Consider the following 20134-nt stretch of genomic DNA (forward strand, 5'->3'; position numbering starts at 1 on the left):
AAAAGCTACTATTGGATAATACCTGTTTTTGTCAAGAGTAGCAGCATGTAGAAATGTGTAATAATACACAAGCCCTGTTTTTCAATTCCTCACGTGCTTATGTAATTTAATGGGGATGTTATTTCAGAAAGCAAAATCACTTTGTACAAAAAGGATTTCTTGTTTTTGAGATTAGAACAAAATATATTTGGTTATTAGTGCCAATAAGCAAAAAATCACTTGCACTTCACTGAGCAAAAGGAACTATTACGTGAAGCAGCAAGATATTTTAAAACATGAAGCCACTCTTTTCTTCCTCTTAGTATTAAGATCAAACAACTAACAGAACACAAACACTTTTTCATGGTATGCATTGATAAATATGACTGTTGGACAAGTGGTAAGCAACGTGCTGTGAAAGTGTAGCTTTGCATCCTGGAAAACAAACCTTTTTTGCAGCTAAATCTTTTCACTCTTAAGACAAACACACGGTATGGTATTCACTGTACACACTAGTTTTATATGCAGAACAAAGTACAAGCGTAATACCTTCAAATTAACAAATAGGTTAAAAAAACCCCAACATAATGCAACCTACCTGACATATTGAAGCAAGGCAGCACTGATGTAAAGCTTAAGCTGCAAATTAGTGTATCTAGCTATTTCTTTTGTTGGTAGTGAGTTGTCCCTATTTCTCCTATAATCACATTTTTCCTATTATCTTTAACCCTTACAGGTGTATAAAAAGAAAGCAGCTGGGAAGCTTGGAGATATCAGTCTCAAGATGACTGAGCAGGAGAAAGAATTTGCCGGGAAGACTGCTCAGTACCACCAAGAAATGCAGCACCTCCAGCGCCTGCTGCAAGAGAAACAGGAAACCCTCGATGAAGTGCTGCAGCAGAAAAGGTAGGTCAGTCACAGGCAGAAGCAATCCAACTAGATCTGACAGGTGAAAGGGGTGCAGGGAGGCGACGGCACACAGCCGCAGGCTCTTGTTTTTCATCAGAGCCTCATACGGTATATTCGAGGTATCTTTTCTCACTCAGGTTTTAGCTATGCTGAAAATGCTGAAACGCTCCTCTTAATTCCCAGCTCCAAGAAAGACTTTTTGAAGGAGGCAGTCATCCTTCTGGATGACTACTACTGTTCTTAAGACGACTTCTTAAGAAGAGTATCAATCTGAGCCTAGTCTTTGATGATTTGGGGGGGTCTATAAATCATCAAGATACACGTTAATTATTTAATAGCATTTTCTACTGAAGGCTGAACACTTTTCCCTCCGCACCCCTCAAGAGTTTTCAGAATAGTAGGAAATTAAAGGAATCTAATGAGTACACATATGATGGGTTTCCTTTTGAATCTACCTTACTGTTCTGCTAATAAGTGACTTAGATTGGCTACATGCAGAATAAAAAGAAGAAAGATAATTTAACAGATTTAATACAACATTATGACTGTCAGTGTTGAAATATCCTTTTGATACAGAGTCCTTTAAAGGTATTTTTCCCCTCTGGTAGTGGAAAGCTTCATAGCACATTCACATTATCAGCATACAGGAAAAACTTGTTACAACTGAAGACAGGTAATTAAGCAGTCATTTTGCAAGTCATCTCTGCCATTGTGAAATAACAAAATTTAAAGACAATAGAAAAACAGGGCTTGTACCATCTGCCTTGTATCAGCACAGTTCCTCTCAATTCCTTTATACAGTGCTATTAAACAGGTGTGAGTAGCTGGGAATTGTACAAAGGACATCCCACTAACCTCCAAAATTTGCATGAGAAAACAGTATTTTGACTATTCCACATTTCTCTGGAAATAGTTATTCAGGATTTTTAACTAATTAAGTGCCTTTCATACCTCTGGCCTCATGTTACCATTTTTTACAGTAGAGAACAGCTAGTTAAATAAAGAGGGTTTTTTTCAGTGTAGGATAGAGCATAGTTCAAAGTCCCATAATATGGCTCATTCAAAATTTACCTTTCTCGCCCCAAAGTAGGTAAATGAGATTATGTAACATAGCCATGTCAAATAATTAATTACACTTTCCATACAGTGTACTAAACCACTTTTTCCTCTTCAGTCTGAATTGACTCATTTTTCCTTCAGTAAGCACACAAAATTAATACTTGCAGCTAACGTTTTAAGAAGCAAGATCTGGACCTGGAACTACACCACAGTATTCCATTTAACAATGTGATGATGAAGAAAAACGGTTTATAGAAACAAGCACAAGATGAACCTCACAAAGAGACGTCTTGCATTTCTGTAGTCTCCTACATTAATGAACAGTGTAATTGGTGACTGCCTTTTTCTGGTGGTAGTTAAGCCTCAATATTAGAGTATAATATAATGAACACAACTCAAAGTAAAAAATAATTTTTATGTTCATCTTTCGAGTTGTATTTTGGTTTATCTCATCAGCCACTATTTTCCTTCAGTAACTACATTAAAAAATCTAGATAAAAAATGAAATGTCACCGAGAACTCAGCTGAATTCTACACCTATGTAAGAAAGAATATATTTTCATTCTTATAAAACAGAATCAATAAAACCAACTAACACCATGGCTGACGCTGTTCATATAAACTAGTTTCCTCATGTTCCTTTATTAACCTCAAATATTGTGGTAATATAAAGTAGTTTCCCAATACGTATGTACTCTGTTATGCCTATCTGCCAGAAATTAAACGTGTATATTGGTCAGCTTTGTGTATTTCCGGTTTTATAAGGCTTATTATTTTCTCTCTCCCTTCCCTCCACACAGTCACAGGAGTAAGGAAGGGAAAATTATTTGTAGTGTAGATGTTGCTAGTCATCTGTAGCTTAGCGACCGGAATCACCAGTGCCAGGATGGTACCAAACATTTACATTTCTTTCCACTAGCTGTGTTTACAGAGTAAGTTTATAGTCCAGAAAACTGTCTAGCTGATAATGTTTCAATTCAAAATACCTGTACAAACATTAAGGTAAGCGCATACAATAAATATATTGTATATTAGATTCTCTAATTTCAGTGTTTAAGTAATGAAAATCAAAGTAGCATGCCGCATTTTAAGCGGGAAAGCCAGTTTAATTTAAAATTTAGCTGAAGGTATGCTGACTATTTGCATAGCTGATTTTGTATTTTATTAAAGTTTCAATTTCTCTTTAGGAAGACTTTAAAAACAAATTAAGCTATTTTAAAGGCGCTGATCACAGTCAGTCTAGTGAAGAGCACTGTAAGTAGGTAAAGACAGAAAACTTTTTCATGTAATTGCTTGTGCTCTTGCATTTAGTTTTATAACAGTGGAGTTAGGAAATCATAGCAAGCCTGACTTAGCTGCTGCCATGAAATCCTTTATCATAGAAATTTACCGTACCTCTTGTTGGTGGCAAGTTTTCTTGTAAAACAAGGGAAGATACCACCTCAGGTCTGGAAACAGTGCCTTCCTTTCAGCGAGGCACTGCATCAGCGATAAACAGTCCCACCTTATTAATCTGACTAGGGCTATAGCAAACCTGGCTGGTGGCAGGTCAGGACCCTCTTACGGTGGCACACTGCACAGTACCAGCGTGCCCAGAGGCAGAGTTACTGCAGATCATGGCGTGTTCAAAAGTAATGTTTGTTTAGACATTTGCACAGTAGCGATACTCACGTGCTTCCTCGTTTTCGTTTCTTCTCTCATCATTCTGTTTTTAACAAGTCTACGTCCAAACTATCATGGGCTAACATAAAACGTAACAAAGGTGACTTTCCTTTGAAATTGTCTCCCCTCCTGCATCATCTTTCACCTGATGACAAAAATCAGGGTTTGCGCTACTTACCCATTGCGTCCAAGGGAACAGAATTTTTCCATTTGGTTTTCAAAAAGAAATGCATACAAACATAACTGTTCTTTTGATAAATAAAAGCTTTTAAAGCTTCTAAAGATAGGCAAATTTTACCTTCCTAGAAGCTGCTCTGTAGAGCCTGATGAGTAATTACAGCCTTTGCAAGAGAATATTGGAAATTCACAGCAACCTTTTGCCTAAAGCAACTGACGAGAAAGCGGTATCATTTTCTGTTCTTCAGGCAGCTGATAATCATAATGACATTTTTATTGTTTACAAAGTAATCTTGTTATCACACACCTTCCTTAAATGAAATACGTTGCATGTTTCAGCTATAAACAAAGTTGTTAACGTGGTTCTAGGGTGGAAAACCAGGTTCGTAAATGCCTCAAGTCTTATTTCACAGGACACTTACCTTTATGGGTTTTCTAGGTCACAGTGTGTTTCCTAAGTCTTCTGCAGAGGAACAGTACTTGGAGATAGTTACAGCTGCTGTACTTTGGATGTTAAATGCAGGTTTGAAAGCCATAGTAATGAAACTGCCTTAGACTGTCCTCAGAAGAGGGTCAACAGTCGAAAAGCTTCGCAGCCATGCACAGGCAAGGGAGAGGAGCTGTCTTGCCTGTAAGGTTACATATAAAATTGTAACCACAATAAAAATTGTTCATCTTTGTGATAAGGATTATTTAAATAAACTGTCACAGGATAGATGAAAATTAATTCTTGAGCCAGCAGCCCAAATAAGATTCTCAGAGATTAAGGCTGAATGAATTTAGTTCACCGAGGGCAGAAAGCTCTGTCTTTTGTAAAGAAGAATCTGCTTCTGTTAACTTTTTCGTCCTCAAACATCAGTACAGCATTGGCATTTTGCTTACTCTCCACAAGATATAAACCTTTACATTTTGGCTAGCTTAGGGGCTGAATGGAATTTTTATTTTTACTCATTGAAGTAACAACAGCCTACATTTATGAGAAACGAACTTAATGCTTTTTGCCTAAATACATCTGGAAACGGGACACATTTACTACCGAGTACGTATCCAGTTTTAAATGCCAAGTGACAAAGACTTGTATTTGAAGAGGTGAACCAGCTGCTATGGGCACGACGGAATAGCAAGGGTTGCCTATTAGGCTGTGATCTGTATAGGGTAGTGTCACAGCAGTCATAGTCAAGGATAGTAATGCTTTGCAGAGCTTGAGGGAATTTCTGGTGAGATCCAGAAAAATGTAAGAGAAGGGTAGCGAGAGCCATTGCCCAGGGAGGTAAGAGCAAGGAAATTTTGGTGTTGAGAAAAAAGTACAGACCATCAGCAGCTACGGTAACCAAGCTGCTATGTAATTAAAGTTCCTAAGACAGTGTCCTGGTTTCGGCAGGGATAGAGTTAATTTCCTTTCTAGTAGCTGGTACAGTGCTGTGTTTTGGATTTGGGATGAGAACAAAGTTGATAACGCACCGATGTTTTAGTTGTTGCTAGGTAATGCTTACACTAGCCAAGGACTTTTTAGTTTTCCATGCTCTACTGACTGAGAAGGCTGGAGGTGCACAAGGAGCTGGGAGGGGGCACAGCCAGGACAGCTGACCCCAACTGGCCAAAGGGACATTCCATACCATGGGACGTCATGCTCAGTACATATACTGGGGAAAGCTGGCCGGGGGGGGCCGCTGCTCGGGGACTGGCTGGGCATCGGTCGGCGGGTGGTGAGCAATTGCACTGTGCATCACTTGCTTTGTATATTCTTTTATTATTATTGTTATTATTATTACTATTTTATTTCAATTATTAAACTGTTCTTATCTCAACCCACGAGTTTTTCTCACTTGTGCTCTTCCAATTCTCTCCCCCATCTCACTGGGTGGGGGGGAGTGAGCGAGCGGCTGCGTGGTACTTAGTTGCCGACTGAAATTAAACCATGACAGACAGCTGGGAGGTTGTGACTAGCAAGAATAAAGACACCCCCTCCCCAACCCATTCTGCTGAATGCATTTTTAGATTTTGATCGGGTCAGAGTTTTAAAACAAAAAAAACCCCAAAACACACAGAGACAAAACCCCCTTGTCTAACTATAGTTGGGTCGTAACTGCTGCTTCTTGGATACTCACCTGAAAAACAGCTGAACTATAAAAGCAGTACATTCTGCCACACTGAAAAGACTTACCTATGACTGCAGTATACTGTGTGCAAAGCCAGGGGCATCTGCAACGTGCTTCCTTGACAACAACATGCTTTGACTGCTCATTCCAAAGCAAAGTCAGCGAGCGCTTTCAGATTCTGCATCTCAGCTCTGTTTAAAAATTAATCCTTCAGGAAGAGTTCAGATACACCACTACCTCTAACGGCATGTGTTTCCTTGCTACTGAAGTAATGTTAACCACGTGGATACTTTTAAAACTAGTCTCTTTGAACTGTTTTTTCTAAAATCGATGCAGTTGCTATTGAACAATGTATGGACTGAAAATGAGCATCCCATTTGTCAGGCATGCTGTCGGTGTTAAATGACAATTCAGAATTCGGTGATCTTTAGTTTCACCTTCTTCAAGTTTTCTCTGCCTCAAGCTCATACAAGCATTAACATTGAAACTATCTAAAAAAAACAGTCTTGGTTTTAGAAATTAGGTGAAATAAAGCCTGGGTCATGTTCTGCGCTACAATAAGGGTAAACCAGATTAAGTATATTAATAGTAGAACATAAGCACACACCGCATGCAGACTCCAGTTGGAGAGGAGTGGCAACAGAGAACAGGAGCTTGTCCCTATCAAGATATAAAAGTTCATTTAAAAACAAAACAAGATGCTGAAAATGTTCCAAGATCACAGTACAAAGAGCCAGAGTCAACCAATATGTGAAACTCCGGATGGCTTTTTGGGGGGAGTTCAATCGTGTAATTTTACTCTTTGTGCCTCCCCCAAAATGTAAGCTGAGGATAGTAACTGCCTTTGTAAAGCATTTTGAAGCATATGCTGAGAAACTGGTATTATTAGACACTCTTACCGCTGGCTCAAGGAGAAATGTACTTTGTGAGAACAAAGTCATCTACAGTTTTGGCGTTTCAAAAAAAAAAAAGAAAAAAGAAAAAGAGAGATGGCTTCTCAATAGCTTTTTAGAGACTTGGCAGAAATGGAAAGGTCCAACTCATTAACGTGGCTTCCCATGTTCTTGAGCAGAGTCTTGGACTACTCTTAGCAACTGTACTGCTTTCACCTGCCTTCTTTTGCTTTAATTCCATTCTTAATGGCTAACAATCTCTTCCACTACCAAAAGTTCATTCCAAGCAATATATACAAGGATAATCTTAAGGCCTTCTCAGGAAGTTTTTTTTTCATCTTCCATCTATATATTCAGTCATAAGGTGAAACACAAAATGAACTAGTGCTATGTCTGGGCCGCTTTTTACCACTTTTTTTAACGTTCTCAGTGTTATTGATCACAAAGGGCTCTGTAAGAAATACTGATTATGTATTTTCTAGTATACACCTTTTGCCAGAAACGTAGCCTGACAGCATTTAATCTCAACACGTATATGTTGTGCATTGATTTGCTTCTCATTTTTAGAATCTGGTATTCAGGAGAATTTGTGTAAAGGGCTAGCTCTATCAAGTGCTTCAGGTAGTGGCTTGAAGTGACTGTGTTAGAGAAGTCTATACCATTAAGATTTGTGTGCTCATTTTCTATGCAATAGCTTTTCTTTCCACTTCAAATGATCTTGATTTTCTGATTATTTTGTATTTTGACATATACTAGAAGCAAGTCAGAGGAAACCCAAGAGCTTAACCTTGACCAAATATAACTTAAAGAGTCTGCTGTTGGAATACACTGCATTATTAAATGATGTTAGCTGCCACGTTTGAAAAAAATAACCTTTTTCTTGAGAAAAACATTAAACAATTCATTCATTTATGCTTGGGCAGTCAGAGAAATTGGGCCTTAAGGTTATAATGCCTTAAGGACTGCCCTTCACTATCTTTGCCTCCTGTCCCCCCAAAAAAAATTTTACACCACTCCTGTTTGACCTCCACAATGAGGCATTAGCTGAGCACGAAGTCTGACACACGGTTTAATCATACATTTTTAGCCTCTGAGCGGAGAGATGCAGAACTCCTGGCACCGGGCGGAAGGGACGTACCTGTTAGAGGAAGCAGAACTGCAGTCACGACGGGTCCCGATTCAGTAGACAGTGGCAGTCACGATATTTGGCTCTTACATGCACTGCGCTCTGCGTGGGCTTAATCCAACTTACTACATGGATCCAGATCTTTTTTTTCTGATCATATCCAGATCTTTTTTTTCTGACCATATCCTCTCTAGCATTACATTTAGTGGGCTTTTTTAAAAACAAAATAGGAATTAATTTCAGTCAGATAATTTCAAGCATCTAAATACATGCTTTATAATTTGTTACGTTTATAATTTGCTTATCCGCATACTGTAATTACGTACTGCTGCAAAGGTTTTTAAAATTAGGATTTCTCTTTTTTTTTTTCTCTAGGAAAGTGGAAGGGGAACTTGACATCATTTGGGAATCCACATCCAAAGAAAACAGGAGAATGAGAGAACTCTTACATAAATCCCTGGGGAAGAACAACATGTGGACTACCATCACAGTTCACGAGCCATGCTTAGATGAAGTCTCTCAGAAGGACCTAGTTTACAGACGTGATTTTAGTTACTGTGATGTGAAACCCTCATGCGCTACTAAAAATGAAATTCGACAAGAATCTCAGTGATAAGAAGAGATGCATTACACGTCTCATCCAAGAAAGAGAACTCAGTGCCTGAATTTGACTTTTTCAACAACACAAGATGTAATGGAACATGTACCCTCTTCAAAATGTATTTTTAGTGCCATCAAAATGACAACAGCATATTCTCCAGCTGTACCATCAACAGTGTAAGTCTAGCCTAAAATATGACTTTGTTTTTTGAAGAAAAGGCTATTCCTTGTTAAGGCAACATGCAGTACAGCTCTAAGTTAACATAAAAGGACAAGTATCCAGTTAACAAGATAAAGAACTGGTAAGCTTGGCGTTCTAGCACGGACACATACCTTGCCACAAAACAAGCGAACAGCAAGATAGCCAGCCTCTGATATGGTAAATAATGTGTCTCTATTAGATATGTTTTAATTAAAAGGTCAGATTTCAATAAATTCTCCCCAGATCACCAAATAAAGTATAGACGGAGTATGATCAGGTTAAAAAAAAAAAAAAAAAAGTGTGTTGTATGTTCCTCTTGCTGGTCATGACGCATCTTGACATCCTGAGATGTCCTTATACCAGATTGTCTGCCAAAAATCTTGTCATCTCAAGGGCAGAGAAAAATTCTACTGGGAAGCAGACAAAGCAGCCACATCCTGATGACGACTGGTGGTGCCTGAACACACAACTGTCCACCAAATAGATTTACAGGAGCCCAGGCGTCAGCAAGTTCCTACCATAGTTTTGCCAAGGGGACAAGATGCCAGCAGAGGATGCAGCCCTCCTCCAGATTGCCTTGTTCATCCCACTTCAGATTCAGGAGCTTCAGAAGCCACTTTTTTCCCCAGAGCATTCTCTGCAGCAGTGCCAGCCTTTAGATTATTATGATGCGTATTTGTCTTAGCTTTCATAATTGTTGATTTTTCACAATATTGCACATCACGTTGGAGTAGTATGTATTGGTATGAAGTGACTTTATTTTGCATTTACGCATAGCTCGTCAGATCAGCTTTTTGCTTTTGCTTCATTTCCATAACAAAACCTAAACGGTACCAGAAAACTGTAAGAATACAAAAAACCTGTAACTATCGTAGCTGTATAATATTAGAAATAATGAAGAATCTCATTGGCTTTGATCAAAGTTAACAAAAAGAGTAGAAAACAAAGTTAAATACCAAAAAGCATACATACTGTTTGTGTCTAGAAAGTTTCCTGCTTTCCCGAGGCGTTTTCTTCCAGGGTAAGGCCACGACTCGGCAGCAGAGGGTTATTTAGGAGAGGGTGGTGAGAGCACCTCCTACCACACCGGTTTTCAGTGTTGTGTGTAGGTACCGTTTTTAAAGCCAGCTTCTGCAATACAGTGGAACGTCAAAGACTCTACAGTAGACTCTCAAAGCACTTGCAAAGTCTTAGCGCGCTCAGATATCACCCTGAAGAGAGACAAAACACCCAGGTAGCTAAGGCCATAAATATAGGCGAGTCCTACGATCAGTGGGATTTTAATATGTACTTTAATTACTTTTCCTTGGCTGGGAATAAAACAAGTACAACCACCTTACCAGCTCATCAAGATAAAACCTTCAACATGCCACATGAAGATTCTGACTAACAAAACTAGCACTACTATCTTACGGTCTCCTCCCAGAGACTTAACAAGAGGTACATCTTCAAATTCTTTCGTTCTCCTGGCTTTTTCAACTTGATTATTTTAGGACTCAGTGACTCACAATAACAACCAAAACATCAGAAACTATTTTTAAGCACAGTCTTAAATAACCTAACTTAACATGTGAAGTTGTCAGGGTTTTTTTTTTGCTGGGGGGGTGGGGGTGGGGGGAGCGGTCTGTTGCTAAACCAGTCCTGTCTCCTGTCTTCCTTGAATTTGAAAAAAACTAATTTGAAACGGAAGGTCCGAAATACCTATTCAGACAAGTCATATATAGACTACATAGACATACACCCTCCCCTGATTTCCATATGAGCTCCAATCTGCATGTATGCTTACAATAATCCTGAAAGAACATCAAGCAAACGTGGCTATGCCCACATCGGTTTTCGTGTTTTTGAAAATGAAGTATTTTGTCATATTTTCAAGATAAGCATCTCTGAGTATGCAAATGCAACCTTGGAACTGCGTACGTAAGTGATTTACCTATTGTTCTCATCTGTTTTTAATTGCCCTTTTGATTACATCTCAAGATTTTGTAAAAATAAACAACTTCACAGGGGGGGGAAAAAAACCAAAAACCTATCAGACTGGTAATTCCTTATAAATAGAAATGAGATTTTCAAAACTCTCTCAATATCGGCTTAACTGTTCTTCCACTTAAGTAAACTGGGAACATCTTAGAAGTACACACACTTCTGCCACACCCGCTTCCCATTTTCACAGCTCCATTTTAGAGCAGGTTTTAATACACAGTTCAAAGGGCAGCACCTCGACAGTGACACTAACACTATGTTCAGAAATGCTACACTGACTTCTTCATTTGCATATCATTAAAACATTATGTTAAACTTTAAATGAGCTAACATTTAATCAAATCCCTGGGAGATTATCCATACTCAGTTTCCACAGCATTTGCAATAAAACTGAGAAAACACAATGTCCCACGGATGAGAAAGTCCTTTTGTGGCTCAGGACCACTGTTTTGGCACACCAAAGAATCCTATTAAAAGATGTTTTAAATACGTATGCACATATCACCTATTTAGCATTCTTGGACAGTAAAATCCTGGAATCGTTTCAGATTAACAAAAGCAAACACATTTGCAAGAGCATCAAGATTGTACAAATAGAATTAATGATTAGACAGGTGCTTCTCTCCAGTGCCTTCTGACAGTTAGGAAAGAAACTAATTTTCTCTTTAAGAACAGCTAAAAGAATTGGTTTTCCCTTAAGTCTCTTTCAGATGAAAGATAAATCTTGGGCTCCGGATGTTTTTCATCTCACATTAAAACACTTGGGTTTAGAATGTTTCTACGTACAGAAAGTACATGAAATAACGTTTATTGCAGACCACTGATTGTAGGATTAGAAAAAACATAAGAGGCATTACACACAGGTATTCTCTTAAAATTTTTTTTTTTTTTTAAATTAAAAACACACATTTAAACATGAAGTAAAAAACCCCAGAAAAATCCCACTGAAATGACTAACGAAGTTGATAATTTTAAGATTGCCTACCAGGCAATACCACTACTTAAAATAATCAAAAATCTAATGTCTCAAAAGCTAACTAGAAAAAACAACGTAAAGAGCTTAGAGATGGATGATCATCATCACTTCTATGCTTAAAAAGCAGTTAAAAATGAAAACAAAATAATTTTCTTTGAGCACTGGAAAAAACCCCCAATGAGCCACTAGAAACCACCCCAGTTCGAGGCATTTTGTATATTTTGGTAGTTACTGACTCTTTCCAGCTTCAGAATATTGAAAGCTCAGGTAATTCTGGGAGGTGCAATTAAGGAGAATTTAACTGCATCGTTTGATAACCAAACCCCACAAGGAATCACTACAGGGAGTTTATCAGTACATTTTATTTAAAAAAAACAATCTTTAAAAATTACATACATTTTCAACTCTTAACATACACTCCCCCCAAACATACACACGCGATACTGAAGTCAACTGCTTGAAAATGCCACCCAAGGAAGGTGCTAAACTCGATGGCGGCACCAAGCACGGTTAAGAAGCATTGAGCAGTTTTACTACTTACCATTACAGATCAAATTATATGCAATTACATGCTATTTGAAGAAGGGCGTTGTAAAAGTGCGAAGTTCTTTAGTGGGAAAAAAGTTTGCTCACACTGGATTCTCAGGCTTTCCAAACACAGCACAAAATGCAGGGCCCTCTCCCAGTCGGTGCCCAACCCATTTATCACACAATTCAGCAGCATCACTAAGGCATTAACGATACGCACTCGGCAGGCCGATGCCCACAGCTGGCCCGACAGAAGTTTTGGTCATGCTTGGGAACTGTGGTTGAAGGTGCGCTGAGTTGTGACAACTGGCCAGAAAACACCTCATTCTCCTAGTTAACTAAAACTGCACACGGTTCTGGTAACAGGCTTGTGTCTGTTCAGTAAAACTGCCTTTTTCTGCCACTGGGAAAAGAAGGCTGCCACTTCAGCCTGTCCCGAGGCTGACAGACCTATAAACACAGTTGCTATGTGACATTTTATTACAACTCGGATTAGGCAAATAAACCCATCATGAACCACAGAAAGACGCAATGTAACCAACACACCCAATGATAGATAGATGGGCTGGACTTCACTGTTCCAATACAGAGACCTTTCATTTCACAGACTGAAAATACTTGGAATACACTTTTTTCCATGTATTGCCATGGAACACGGGCATTTATCCAGCAGAAGGAACCCTGATTCAGGTCAGGTAACTAAGACAAATTACAGAATACTTTGGTTCCATCCGAAATCAGAAAAAAAAAGTTTTAAATGGGTTAGGTTAGAATTAGGTTAGAACGTGGAAAATTGAAAACTTTCTTTTTGTTGATTAATACCAAATACATGCTATCATGCAAGTAGAAGATTTGGAGTGAACAGACAACATTCTCCTCTGGTATTAATTTCTTATTACAGATTAATTCCATAAAGATGCACTGCCAATGAAACAACATTTTAACAACAGAATCAGTGAATTAGATGCCAGTGCTGGAAAGTCTAGTCTATAACACACTTTAAGTTATATTCCAGTCAAGTAAGTGATTGACACAAGCAGTGTTTCTGAAACTCATTTTCCGTTATCAAAAGAGCAGGAAAAATGGACAGATTAAAAAAAGGGGGTATCAGGCAGACAAGTCTAAAGAAACAGATGCACCTCATCATAGTGAGATAATAGTTAAAGAATAGAGTGATCAGCAGTTCTCGGGTATGGCCAAGGACTTCGTGAGAAGTGACTAGGCAAGACAGTCACCTGCCTTGCACTTCAGCCGTAGATACGACTACCCTCCTTACCTCTTCCTTTTGTAGCTGTATTAAAAACCCAATTCAATCACACCGCTACCTTGTGCGCAGGATTCTTCTCCACAGTCATAATCTTCTTGCTCTGCTGCAGTACTCAACAGGAAGACAGGAAAGAGAGGTGCTACAGAAGTTAGAAGCAGACAGGACAAGTTAGGATGGGACTTGAACCAATAAAAACCAGTTGCTGGTATGTGTTCTTCCCTTCAGAACAGCATCAGATTATTGTAAGTGGACTACGTGACACCATTCTAAGTCAGTCTCATGTTTAATTAAGGATTAGTTGTGGTCTGATGATCAAAGGTGAAAAGAAGGGCACCGCTTTCACTAGATGGGTCTATGAATTTTTCCACCTTCACTGTGGTCATCATTTTGCACACACATATGTGCAAGTATTCTGAACGCTACTTAATACTTATTAGTTCTTCTCCCCACTGGTCATATGATTTTAATTTCTCAGATTTTGGTAGGAAAAAAATTGTTAGCCTATATAATCTGAAATAAGCCAGTCAAAAGGACAGGGGATCAAGACAGCATTACAAAAAGTAGTTGAAAATTAATTCTTGTGCCCTGCATTTTAGCAATGTACTAGGGATAGCTCTGTAAGCCTAAAGAACTAGTTCTAACTACAACTATTTAGCACAGACACAAGAACTAGAGCTTCCTTGTAATTGGCCAGTGTAAACAATTCTGCATTAGCACGCCACAACTTACCGGTGATATAAAGTGTTTTAAAAGGCCAACTTAAAAACCGCATTTGTCAGAGAAACCTTCAGCAATGAAAAATGTATTTCACAGCACTACATCTGCTAGGAACCATATGCAGACTTTTTACCATCATTGCAAACTTTTTTCCTGATACAAAAGCTGACTAAAAGCAACTAAAGAAACTCCTACCCATTCAAAACAAACCTGCATGTCCTTACCAAAGGGAAACAAATATTTTTATGTTGTTGAACTCCTTGGGTGATAAGATACCAAATTGGGAGGAAACTGCATTTGACAGCTTTGACGTAGTTGTACAGTGCATAAACGGGACTCTGCTCTTACTTAGGGATTGCTGTCACCCTGCTTTAAGATACATGAATTGTAACCACAAACATTTTCAGAAGTAGTAGGAATTCAGCTCTCTCTCAAACGTCATATATAAAGTTGTAGTTTTCAGAGAAGTTGCCCTCACGAAGTCTGTGATCCATATGAGCAGAGATTATGACAGTGGTCATAAATCATTCAATGGTCTTTAAGACCAAAGCCATCAGCTTCCAGTACACTGAGCTTCTCTTTACAACAGGATACACTTAGAAGAGATGAAGAGCATCTAAACACGAGTACTGCTATAAAAAATGAGAGCATGAAAAAGCGTGCAAAATGGGCAAGGTTTACAATATCAAGATAGCAGCTGATCTCATATGATCTCACCACCTTTGCAAATTCTTGAAGTTTTTTTGGTTGCAAGGGATGTTGGGCTTCTACTTAAGAGGAAAAGTGCTCACCATCTAACACCGTACCTGACACCTGCTGGCTGCTGCATTTACATTTACATTTACCCGGCACCAACTGACACATGGTACAATCCTTCTGCTAGCATCTGCAAAAGGCTGTTCAACTCACCTGTACCGACACAGCAGAAAGCTCCACATTCACCTTGCTTCAGCTGAGAAATAAATAGTGAAAGCAAACAGTGCAAAAGAATAAAAAGCATTTTACTATAGATAATTCTTAAAGAATTAAGAAATTTAAATATATTATCTCTTACAGTATTAGAAATGGCTGCAGTTGACCCCCAATTAACTACTAGGATCTGGTTATCTTACCTTTTCCTCCACAGAGTGAAAGAAGACTTCTCCCACTACAATTTTTTTTTAAACTCCCTAGCCCTAATATTATACAATACTAGCCATTGACCAATTTAGTTCTTTCCAATCCTTGCTGCTACATACAAAAACGCAATACTGCTAAACCACAAGAAAGCTAATAATCTGGCACCGTTTACCGTAGGTTCATCTTTGGAGGGAGCTTCTGGGAAACACAAAGTTACAGATTTCTCCTCTAACTAGCGTGTGAAAACTAAGGAAGAAACAAAACTTGTAATCATTCTTCACTTTTCCGTTAACATCAGGGATGGAAATAAATTACTTCAAGTAACCTTTGAACCAAGCCACACTAAGTAATGGGATGAAGTTCATGGAAGAAAATAGCATTGTGAAAAAGTACCAAAGGCACAATCTGAACTGTAGAACAACTGCCTTCAGAAATTCAAAGCCCTGAAGCTGACAGAGGCTGCAGAGCTTGTCACACACATTCATGTAGAACTTGTTACCTACACTCCAAAGTACTACCATGTACTTTGTGGACGTTATATGGATATTGTAAACCTTTGAAGCCTGTACCTCCTGCAGCAATCAAATAGACAAACAAAGGTCTATTTTTCTCTCTCCAGCTGGCATGATTTGCCTAGAAATCACTTTGCACATACCAAAGCACATACTGCAAATCCTGCTCAATGTTGACAAGCACGAATTCAAAGCTTTCAGAATGTTATTGTGTATACACAATAATTAAGCAGCCAAGAAAGCTTTTCATGATTCTGTTATGTCTTATGAAGCTGAAACATTTGTTCTGATTTCTCTCCTATGCTTGGTGCAGTTTTCAGCACGCTACAGAAAATCTAGGATCACTGAAAAATGCTCCTATAGGAGGATTTACTGGGCCACTACTGGCGGATGCTGGTTTGATCTTTCATTAAAGGTATGTACTGAAGGAATCCTTCTAACTTCTTTGGGCAATACGTTCTAGCCCTTCACCAGCCCACCCTATTACAGCATCCTCCGTATTTTGTACTGTTCACCAATTTGTACAGTCACAGTATTTTCCATCAGCTGCAACATAAACACAACCACGGAACAGACCAGACCCAGGACACACTCCTGCAGAACAAACCTTTTCCCAGCCTGACAGTAAGCCACTGCTTCTTTCTGCCTAAGTTCTTCAATTAGTTCTTCATCTGCTCTATTACAGTTTGGCTTTTTTTAATGTATTTTCTAGACTTTCCCTCCGCAGTTTGCTCTTGAGAATATAAAGAGTCACCAATAAAAGCCCTTCCAAAATTGATATATATATTTTACTGTTTCTTTCCTATCCACTTGGCTTATTACTTTGAGAAATAAAACCAGTTTATTTTGACAGAATTACTGATAAATTCATACTCGCTGCCACTTATTCCTTTATAGTCCAGTGTCATAGCTATTACCGCGAGGCACTATAGTACTACAAAGAAACAAACAGAATACTCTTCCTATTTGCACAGGTAACAACTTTTATGCATCTTTAAAGTGCTGAAATGAAGAATTAACTATCCTGTTCTGAGTAAATCATCACCTTGTATTTAGAAAGAAGTTCCAAACACACTCAAGTGTGAATGTGTTGGAATTTTGCATAGTCAAGTAAGTGAACTTGGTTAGTACACAGGTATCGAAGAAAACTGTTAAAAACCAGAACTTAATGAGATTTTTTTTTAATCATGTTACTTTGCCGTTTCCTACATACTAAAGAAATGATTTGGCTGGTTTATTCTACTACAAAACCACTACCCCCATGCCACCTTATTTTTTTTCCTGTTACCCACCTGACATTAGCAACTCAATATTTTACCTCAACCACTGCTGACGAGCATAGATTCCGATATACTGCACCTTCCTTCCATTTACAGTATCTTCCAGTCTCTAAATTGAACCAATGAAGTAGTTCCAGCTTCCTTTCAGAAAACAACAAAAAAACCATGGAGTGTTCTTCAATTCTTATCAAGAAATTAAGAAAACAATTCAGAATTTGTGGAACTGCGGTCACATTAAAGTTTAATTGCTGAATTTACAGAGCATATTCTGTCCATAATAACTGAACATAATTTTTCCTAGAAAAACATTTGCATTAAATAATGTGATTATAAATTCAAAAAGCAAACACTGCCACTACCTTTCCAAAACCAAAACAAACCACTGGAGAGTCTGCAGTAAGCTTCAGTAGGTCCAACGCATTTTCCAACTACTGTTAAAACATATTGGCATTACTTCTTACTCTGTTGTCAGAGTATCGCATACTCTGTGCTTCAGTTGTTGTGTAAATACCAGGGAGATTCTGACATTCAGCAGAGACATTAAGTATGCCCTGATGTCCTGTGAACTGAAGGTCATTCATTTTCTAATTTCTAGCCTATTAGAAAATTCCCCCCGCCCATTTAAAAGTCATTTAAACCCATCTGTTTTCTTTTTCCCTTCCTCTATTTTCAAGCCAGAAAGATGCTGTTATCTTTCTAGCCAGAACATTGCTCTTCAACAGCTCAGGAGAGAGCCTCCTAAGATTTTTCACCATGAAAAATTCATGCCACTATACTGGCACATTGCATCAGGAGTTCTAAGAGCTTTTCCTCTGGGACTACAAATCCTTGGCTGGCCAGGCACAGCTCTTCCATTTAGGAGAGCTCTGAGCACTCATCCCACTCTGCAAATCTCATGTAAATAAATATGGTGAAAATTCTACAGCGTCAATCAGCTTGAATCTAGCAGAGCAGATGCACTTTGAAGGCTTCTTTGCCTTTAAAAATGGGGGCTCTCAGCAAGTGAGATCTCCAGATTTTATCTCTGAATTTTTTTTCCTGTACTAAATTAATTTCAACATATCTATATAAACACTCATTCAGACATAAAATAACTAAAGATATCATATTGTAGTACTTAAAAAGTTGTTTTACGTATCAAATATTTGGTTTTGTTAAATTTAAAATTAAACTGAGACTTCAAAACTAGGTAGCGCAGAGCATCATAACCTCTGTGGAGTGCTTCAGTATTCCCTGCTTTCTTCCTCAGCTAGAAATGGGCACGCTAAAGATGCCATCTTCCAAAGCCAATGTTAGCTGGTAATCCCTCCTTGCTGAAACACCAGTGGAATGCAACCTGGATTTTGGACTCAAAAAGGAGATCAAAGTGAGGCGCTTGTTCCTCAAACGGAAAAAGAGGAGCTGGCTGTGTATTAGGGAAATCGGTAATTCTGATCAAGCTCTGAAACACTGTTAAACACTTTGGCTCCTGAAAGCTCTGAAAAATCCTAATTTGATATAGTCAAGCCAATTTTCTTCAGAGGCCACCAAAATTCCTTTAGAATATCCTTGAGAAGGGACTCCTTGATTTTTTTGTGATCTTTTGGGTAGAATGACATACTCAGCATTTACAAGTTTATGAAGAGTCTCTGTAGAGCTGTGCTTAAGATAACATAATAAAAAAAACCCCCATCTTTGTCTTCCTAAAAAACGTGCACTATGCAGGCAGGTCTAGTGCAAAACCCTTTGCAAACCTGAAGATCTTTCCAACAGCCTTATTTGTCACAGGGGCAAGACCAACTACACTGTAACCAAGAACTAAGTAAGGAAAAAATGCAGGTATTTAAAAACGCTGGGCATTAAGAACTACATAGTCATCTAATCTTTCCTCTTGACTCCCACAAGATGCAAAGATCTTACAATCCAGTATCATAACCCGTCATCGACACAGCTATTAAAAAAGGCCGTTTTCTTATATTCCACTTGCAGCATGCCTGCAGTTACTCAGAAAAAAAATTAAAATGCATTTAAGGATGACAGTAGTGAGATCACCTCTTACAGTACATCTATTAATGGTAGGATTCAAAGAAGAGCAAGTGCAAGTAAACAGACCGGTCCTCTGATTAAAATTAAGTAACTGTTAAGTAGCAAGGTTAGAATGGAAAGTACCCATTCTGAGATATGGCTAAGCTACAATTAAAATCTGCAGGTTAGAATGATCCTTACTATTTGCTTAAGTATTGGTCAAAGCAGAACACGTGCATTACTGCAAGCAATAAATACCAACCCTAACAAACATTAACCTTTATTATTAGTGACTAATGATAATAAAAGGTGTATTTATACACTGTGCCCTTGCTATTTCCCAAATTAAAGTTGAAAATTACTTTTTACAATTTAATTGGTAAATAGCATTTGAAAAGGTTCAAACTACACCGTTTAGACAGGACCAGCCCACAGAGTGTTTGCTTCTGCAGCCCCTTGGAATTTGAACTCCTTGATCTCTTCATCTATGTATATATTTGAGAGGGAAGGAGTCTTTTCCCATGGTTGTAAAATACCATTTCTCTTGTCCATGACGAAAACAACAGTAGAATCCTTGAACTCAATGTTTATTTTTTTCTTAAGTGGCTGAGGAAAAGAAGGATTGCTGGTAAAATTGCAAATCCTTTAAGTTTATAGCATCCCAAGAAGATTAACCCCTAAAAGAAAACTAGACAATAAATGAAGATACTTTTCCATTTTTATAAGGAAACACAGGCTAGTTAAGGTCAAGTCACTGGCAGAGATTTAAGACACCTATTAAAAAGATGGGAACTCTCCAAATACACATTTCAGGTTGAGCAAAAAAGCTGGTTGCTTAGGCAAGAACTCAAACAACGTATTTTCAATGTTGCCTTTATTGTATCTGAAGAAACAAAGTATAGATCTGATGCAGAAAGAAAAGACATCTGAAGACATCACGAGACGTGTAGAACATACATCTGCACAAAAAATTCAAAGATTACCTGCATTAAATCTAAGAAAATTCCTAAGCAAAACTTTACTTAATATGGAATGAAAGATT

At 38.3% G+C, this 20134-nt stretch overlaps 1 protein-coding gene across 2 annotated transcripts in view; it reads left to right on the top strand.

The window, feature by feature from the left end:
* The window catches only part of CEP89 (centrosomal protein 89), a 44729-nt gene extending 34448 nt beyond the window's left edge, over window positions 1-10281 (top strand). The window contains exons 18-19 of one of the 2 annotated variants that reach the window (XM_076349159.1): window positions 716-885; window positions 8280-10281. In XM_076349159.1, coding sequence (XP_076205274.1) covers window positions 716-885; window positions 8280-8517 — 408 coding nt within the window. In that variant the 3' untranslated portion in view covers window positions 8518-10281. Of the gene's footprint in view, window positions 1-715; window positions 886-8279 lie in introns of those variants that run through there. The other variant, XM_076349160.1, reaches the window with a different exon arrangement.
* Window positions 10282-20134: the final 9853 nt, after the last annotated feature.

Source organism: Aptenodytes patagonicus, chromosome 11 (genome assembly GCF_965638725.1).
Source record: "Aptenodytes patagonicus chromosome 11, bAptPat1.pri.cur, whole genome shotgun sequence".
Lineage (NCBI taxonomy): Eukaryota > Metazoa > Chordata > Aves > Sphenisciformes > Spheniscidae > Aptenodytes > Aptenodytes patagonicus.